This window comes from Pyxicephalus adspersus, chromosome 5, assembly GCF_032062135.1.
Source record: "Pyxicephalus adspersus chromosome 5, UCB_Pads_2.0, whole genome shotgun sequence".
Taxonomy (NCBI): domain Eukaryota; kingdom Metazoa; phylum Chordata; class Amphibia; order Anura; family Pyxicephalidae; genus Pyxicephalus; species Pyxicephalus adspersus.
In genome coordinates this window covers 26,091,005-26,098,831 of record NC_092862.1, presented here as the reverse complement: position 1 = coordinate 26,098,831, position 7,827 = coordinate 26,091,005, and the positions used below count along the sequence as shown (strand labels likewise).

At 38.1% G+C, this 7,827-nt stretch overlaps 1 protein-coding gene across 1 annotated transcript in view; it reads right to left on the bottom strand.

The window, feature by feature from the left end:
- The window catches only part of CALB1 (calbindin 1), a 40,948-nt gene extending 38,941 nt beyond the window's left edge, over positions 1 to 2,007 (bottom strand). The window contains exons 1-2 of the mRNA XM_072410946.1: positions 1,873 to 2,007; positions 1,550 to 1,626 (exon numbers count right to left, since the gene is read on the bottom strand). Coding sequence (XP_072267047.1) covers positions 1,550 to 1,626; positions 1,873 to 1,951 — 156 coding nt within the window. The 5' untranslated portion in view covers positions 1,952 to 2,007. The remainder of the gene's footprint in view (positions 1 to 1,549; positions 1,627 to 1,872) is intronic.
- Positions 2,008 to 7,827: the final 5,820 nt, after the last annotated feature.

The window sequence follows — 7,827 nt, the reverse complement described above, 5'->3', positions numbered from 1 at the left end:
ACCAGCCAATACCACATTTCTTGGACCTTAATAACATTTTTAACGGTCCAGCGGGTTCATTAAACATTTACAAACAGAATGACTTTGCAAATGTTTCAGAAAGTTACATACGTTCTAATAAAAAAAAGTATCAATTGGTAAACTGAATTTAAGGCACATGAAAGACAAGAAGGTGAAATGAAAATCTGATATCAAATCCAAAAAGCAAAAGTGAGTTTTTCTAAGATGGGACACACAATAAAAATAATGGTCAGGATTAGTTATATCAGCTCAGGGATAGCAGGAATTATGAATGGTACAGAGCAGACAAAGATCAGAGAGGAGGTTACATTAGAGGATTATGAGTGTCAGATGGTAATCAGTACTGATTCCTGACATAAGCTTTGCAGTAAGAAAAGGTCATATCCACTGGTCTTGGATTATTTAACACATTACACAGATGGTACAAAAAATGGCTTTTTAGGTCTGACACAATGCAGAACATTTCAGGAAACAAAAAAGAACTCAGCTTTCTGGTGCTTAGGGTGTTAAATCTAATGAGTGCTAATTTCTGATTGGCTGTTAAAGGATATTGCATATCTAACTATAAACTGTTAGAAAGTGGCTACCAATACAATTTATTTCTGATTGTCAAACACACAGGTTATCTCTGCACAAAGTTCTTGCAATTTGCACAAGTCTAACATGATCCTGTAGCTGAACCACAATTACATGCCTAGTTTGTGGATCATCATCTGTCAGAATATTTATATCATCATCAAATCTTTTACTGTATAATAAGTTGAAACAAAGATGCAAAATATTGTTTGTGTCTCTGCACTGATATGCAAACATTTGCACAGTGTAACTTTTAGGATCCAGGTAAATACTTATAGGATAACTATGGCATTGAAGATCCCATCAGTTGCCAATATTGGGGTCATGAGCAGAGCAAATGTGCTATGAATTAGTATAAAATGCAAATATCACTGCTAGTGGATACTGATATTATATTAATATATATTGGATCTCTATTATAAAGTAACTTAAAATATATTGGATATATACTGGATTATATTGGATATGTTGGTTCATATATATTGGATCTTTGTAAATATATATACATTTGAGATACATTGGATCATATATACTAATAATATATATATCATTGTAATTTGATCTATATTGGATCTTTATAAATTGGTGCCCTCCTAAGCACACTATGAAGCTTCCAAGTATCCTGCCCTCACCCTTGCCAGCCACAGAGACAATATACCCTGGATCTGTATTACAGCCCCATTTCTGGCTGCTTCTCTGGGCTCCCTGGGACAAATAGAACTGATAGCTGATACTTTAATTAGATGCTGCAGTTAAAACTCCAATCGATTTTGGAGTTAACTGCAACCTGCTATCCAGGATGACAAAATACATATCTGAATCTGCTTCCCTTGCAGCTTTGATGTTTTTGGATGCTGCAATCCTGATCAGACCCCCAGCTTGTGCAATACCCCCCAACAAAAAAGAAAAGTCACTTCTACATCCTTCTAGGACAGCCAAGAATGACACATACCAGTCCTGCTTTCTTCCGAGCTTGTAGGAGCTCCTGAATAAAGTTCTGCAGTTCTTTTCCTTCAATGAACCCATTCCCTGCAAACAAAAACCAACACAATATCAGATCCCCTCCAGGTGCCCAAGGATTGGCATCAAGAGTTATAACTAGGTGATGGCACAGACAGAATCCAGGAGATCAAGGCATATTTTAAAAAAGAAAAAAAAAGAAAGTGAAGATTTGGTTTTAAAGAATAGCTTTAACCTTTTCACTGCCAGGGCACTGCATCTCTCTGGCACTGAAATGGTTACTGGGAATGGTTTTTAGAGGTTAATCATATTCACCATCGGTATCATAATGACGCCAGATTTCCAGAAATTGGGAAGCTGAAATTTCCACCCCTTGGAGATGAGTCTCTGCCATAATGAATGCCGCAGCTGCTGCTGTCCGCGGTGCTGAAGATGAGGAGCGGCGGCTGATTGACTTCAACTTGGAGCGCTGAGCCCCGCACTCTATATATGGCAGTGGCTTCACCGCTGACCACGCCCAGCTCCACCCACCTGTCACTTGGGACACGCCTCTTCTTTGACTTTGCTGTCAGTTTCCCATCTGACTCACCTTGACTTCTGTGTTACCTCTAGAGCCGGTGCACCCAGCAATTACAAAAAAAAGCAGAAGAACAGGTTTGTGAATGGAAGAGTCTGGAATTATGAATGATATATTACAGGTTAGGTGATGCTGACTTTCCTGGATTGCTGATTGCAGTCTCAGGGTTGGAGGTTGCTGACTTACTGGAAAAAAGTAATTACAGAAAAAACTTTAACCTATTACCATTTATTGTTTTTCCATCCGCAGAATAGCGGCTGTTGGAGATTTATTGCAAGGCGGTAAAAGTCTGCATTTAATATTCTGAAAGTCATTTTAGACAAAAGTGATTAAAGTTTGGGGTGAATGTGGGCATTGGGTGAATCACATAGTAGAGTTTAGAATGGATGTGCCATAGCCTCCTATGTCCAGATTCCTTCAAGCATTGAATATGATGAATTCAGCAATAGGAGTGTGACTACATCATTATATCCATGGAGCACCTGACTCAGCTAAGGGTGAGATGTTTTTGGATGCTGCAATCCTGATCAGAACCCCCAGAACCCCCAGGGTATACTACCCTCCCAGGGGCACCTATAAGTGTGTATAAGCCCCCAAAATAAACACCTATCATCCCTTTTCTTTTATATGTAACTAAAAGTGGATATTTGTTCCAAAAAATGGTTGATCCTGCCAAGAGACAGTAAACTTTCTGTAGTTGGCTAACAAAGCAGCACTCCCGGGAATCACTATATGGACATTGCCCCATACATTTCATCTTCAAAAGGAGCAGAAGGTGTTCTGTAGTCCTACAAACACTTCCTGACCTTCGGTGACAACGCTGATCTGCCATTTATACAGAGAGGAAGTGTTGTCACCATAGAATAAGAAATGTGTTACTGCCAGGATTACCCAGCAAAATAAAGAGGAAAAAGTTGGAAAGAAAAATTAAATGCAAGCGTCAATATATTACATGCTGTTCTTAGTGTAAATAGATACACAGGAGGTGCATGGAAGATGTTTCTGCAAATGATAGTTGCCATGCTGACATTCTTTCATACTTTAAGGTCTATTTATAAAGTAGTGAATCTTACATTCACTGAAACATTCCCATCAATCAATCACTGCCATTGAAACACATAATTCTGGAAGATTCTCTATGAGGAATTGTTTACTGAATGTCAGATTCACTGCTTTATAAATGGACCACTTTGAGACACTGTCCTGGGGATATTTTAGGGACTTCTGATATCTTGATCCCCATACTTGTTCCAGGTGCAGCAAACCAACCAATTAAAAAGCGTTTCCAGGTCGAGGCTTGCAATCACAACCTTGGGTCTGGCGTGGGGTCTTCGCCCAGGTGGTATTCACCATGCCACAAACTGCACCCCATTCTTTCTTCTTTATGGCACTACCTGCCCATATACATTATCAGCAGCCATGCTGAATGATCACCCAACACAGCCACATACAGGCTGGGCAACTGCAGGATTTCATCCCATCACAGGCATGCATTTATATTTATCACATAACAATGTATTGGATGACTGCTGCAGAGCAAAACTCCTGCTAAATATAAGATAATAATTATTTAGCCCATGCAAAGGTAAAAAGTGTAAAACCAGCTTTTGCAGCAATGTTTCCCTTCAATCTAGATTTTTCCTGCAGTACATTTATTCTGCCACTAGATGCCCTCGGTCTGCAACCCTCTTTCTTGGAAGCTAGAGGGTTCTGTATTTGCCCCACCCTCTGATTGGACAGTGGAAAGAGAAGCATCACATTATGAGCCTGTCTTTTAATCACTCTGCTTTCTCTTTCTATCAGCTTCTGTCAGCACACAAATTTATTGGCTCCTCATACTGCTTCTTCCTCTCACACCCCAGCTCTGCTACACCACGAGAGGCTGATCCCATAATATTTCCTGGTCCTTATGCTGTTTGCATAATAAAGTGGAATTTTTGTAAAAATGTACCTACTGTTCATATAGAATTGCTGTATCGTTAATATTTCTAGGAACATAATCCTTTTTGAAAATAAGTATCTAAAAAGGTTACAAATACTTACTTTTATTGTCTTAAGAAGGATGGACCTCAAAGTGTGGCAGACCAAGGTTATGTACACACGACAAATATCTATAGCTGGAAATTATCTTTCCAGTGACAGAAGAATGAATGATCACTATACACACAGCACCATTTTGGTCTATGGAGAAGAGAAGGGGGAGGGGGACTGAGTGGCACCCTGCTGTGCACTCCCACTTGATCATTCATTATTCCACCAGGGTGAATTTATGAAAAACACCAAGGGTTAAAGTGAGCGGTACCCTGCGCTATTGAAATGCACAGTGGTCGTTCATAATTGGTCATTCACTGATCTGCCAGGATGGATCCATAAACAATGTCAGGGGACCATTTTACACACGTCAGTGTTTTGCCCAAGACTAGCATGACCATTTGTCTCAGGTGACACTAATTTGATGTGTGTAGATAGCATTAGATCCCCTACATTAGGAGACTGTTTATTTGATGCATACAGAGGGAGGATAAGCCTCTGATTGAAGTGCAAACAAACCAGGAAGCCTGCAGTGACAAATAAAATGATAGCAAGAATACAATTCTGTATTTCTGGTATGTATAGCTCCTGCTTTGTGCAGGGTATGATCTAACCATTAAAGGGAATTGTGCTTTTATACACGGGCATTATTCTGAGATGGGTAGCATAACCATACAGGCAATAGAGATTTGGGAGACGTGTTTATTCTATGGTTTTGTATTTAATAATGCTTTAGTAATTAGAGAACTCCATTCATTGTTATGTTTTCTCTGATGGTATGATTCACCCCTTGATGAATATTGTCACTGGAACTAAAAGTTCTGAGTTGTCAGCAGAATAATAATAGGGGTGGGGGTGTTCCAATTAGATGCACTTACATCCAAACAAAACCTTTTGTTGATATAAAAATAATTTCTATGACTTCCTAATGAGGGTCTCTTTGCCCTTTCAGTATTTCCTCCTACTTTCTGCTAACTTCTATGAAGGTTTCTTCTCACTTCCTGTTGGGCTTTACAGAAAAATCTCCCCAATAGAACACCGACCAAAAATAAAATAATTAAAAAACATTACAAGGGTTTTTACCCTTCCCTATTACTATTTAAAACTAATTAATGTTGTATGTGTCATTACCCATGATGTGTATGTGGTCATTTACAATATTTCAGGTCTAACAATCCTGAGAAGACATAAGCGATCCATTCCTTACACATTCACTTCCTAATTGTGTGTATAGATTCACCCTGTAAAGGTTTGTGTCACATTGTGCACCGATGAGAGCTAATTAGCATGAGGCAGCATTATAAAATCCAAGCTGGCTATTTGGCTCTGCATATTAAGCTGTGCTCTGCTATAAATTAGGAAGATGCAGAGACGCACACGGTGACACATAAACAATGATTTGCATCCCAATATTCCATAACTCAACAATAAATTCAGTTTGGGATTTGTAAGCTAGCAGACATAACAGTATGTGAAGAACTAGCTGAAGACAATCATAAAAACGGATATCAGTAAACATTCTTTGATCAAGCTGTGTTCTTGCAACATTTTTTGCTGATAAAAAGGTAAAAAGTCTCCAAAGCTCAACAACAACTTCTTGGATGTTGTATTATTTAATTCATATCAACATCTGAAATCTGCAGATTTAATAATATTATTATATTGTATTTATATAGCATCAACATATATTGGGGCGCTGTACATTAAATAAGGGTTGCAAATGACAGACAGATACAGTGACACAGGAGGAGGGGAGGACCCTGCACTGAAGAGCTTACAATCTAAGAGGTGGGGGAAGTAACACACAATAGGAGGGGGAAGTAGTGAGTTTTTGTGACAAAAGAAGACGGGTAGGCAGATATGAAAAGATGGGTTTTGGGTGCTCTTTTAAAGGAGCAAAAAGTAGGAGCAAGTGGAATAGGAAGAGGAAGAGTGTGTGGGTGGCCTTAGAAAAGTCTTCAAGTCATTTATGTGACGAGGTTATAAGTAAAACTATCTTATAGTGTCTCCAAATAAAAGCTCCGTAATTCTGTTTTGTAAAAAGTAACATTTTAAATGTAAAACTAAAGCAACAAATAATATGTATATCTATAATAAAAAAAAACAAAAAAAATGTCTTTCCAAACACATGTAGTCCTTTCAGATGTCCAAATGAAGCAAGCAGTGGAATGACCCAGAGAAAACTTCCTATGGTACTCTTAGTTGTCTTAGTTGAACCATATGATTTATGAAGGTCAAATGCCAAAGAAGACCAAATCATTCTCACCCAGCCAATGTATTCGATCCTGTCTGTTGGTAATCCACAGGGCATTGTTATACCATAAATATTGACATGAGCAATAATGGTTCACCTTACATTCACCCAAAAACCTCAAATGCAATAAATGCAAGATGGTGCAGAATGTCTTTATTATCCACTAAAAGAACATAATGCAGAATAGTCCACTGCTAACAGCAAATTATAATCAAAAGACGTAACATGTCATTATCAAGTTCGGTCCTGTAATTATTAACCCCTCCTGTTGCCCATACCCCTGGACAGCATTCTACTGAACAGCTGAGAAACATTTTAATTCCTTGTCTTGACCTCTATCCTGGATCAGAACCAGGAAAGCATTGAAGCCAAGGCATGAACATGACAGCCATCTTTAGATGCAGAGGGTCACATTATGCTGCTTATTTCATTATTAGATTCATAAAAAGGATTTAATGTTCAAAAAGCCCAAAAGTTTTTATTTTAGATAGCATGGGGAATGGTAAAATTCATTTTTTGTCCGATTTGAAAAATTCAGTTTAGTTTTTTCCCAAATGATGTCCTGTATTGGAACATTGCTGTTTTAACTCAGGTAGAGAAGTGAATTTACCAAATGGGGACACAGACAACAAACAACCTAGGAGAGAAGGAAAAAATGGAAGCACTTGACCTCACTGATCTATGTCTAGATTGGTTTTATTATTCACTCAATTCACTGTTGGTATTGACTGCTATGAAAAATAAAAATCAATCTGGGTATAAATCAGCACACTGGCGTTCTCATCCTTTGCTCTTCTGTGTTTTTCCAAGAATCTGAAATCCAAGGTCTGAATATATGGCCTTCTGCCCTCCTTCTATATAAAAATAAAGAAAATGTGCAGGATGCCTAATCCCACAAAAATAAACTTCTATAAGTGTTGTAACCTCCTAAAAAGGGGGGTAATTTATTTATTTTGTATAATTCTGTAATACAATGGGAAAGGAAGGGGGCTTATACAAACCATGCATTTGCAAGGTCCACTTTCAGGCTCCTAAAGATTAGGTGGTTGGCTATGGAATTATGTATATATCAAGAATTTACCCAACTAAAAATCTAAATTGCCCTTTAAAAAAGGATGAGTTGGTCTTAGTAGGGAGTTATTTGTAGTCCGGATCAGGGGAGCTGCCTAGGGTGCCATCACTTTATAGATGTAGTGCATTAAATAGGTGTCACCCAAGGATGAGGTGTTTGTTACTAGTCAGCTCACCATGTGAAAATAACAGAAAAAATACTTTATACATGAAAGGTAATGCAGCCACCACATGTAAGGACTGGTAGGCTGCAATATATATATATATATATATATATATAAAAATATATATATTGAATACATTTACACTGTATAGCTGCACAGTTCGTTTCACAATC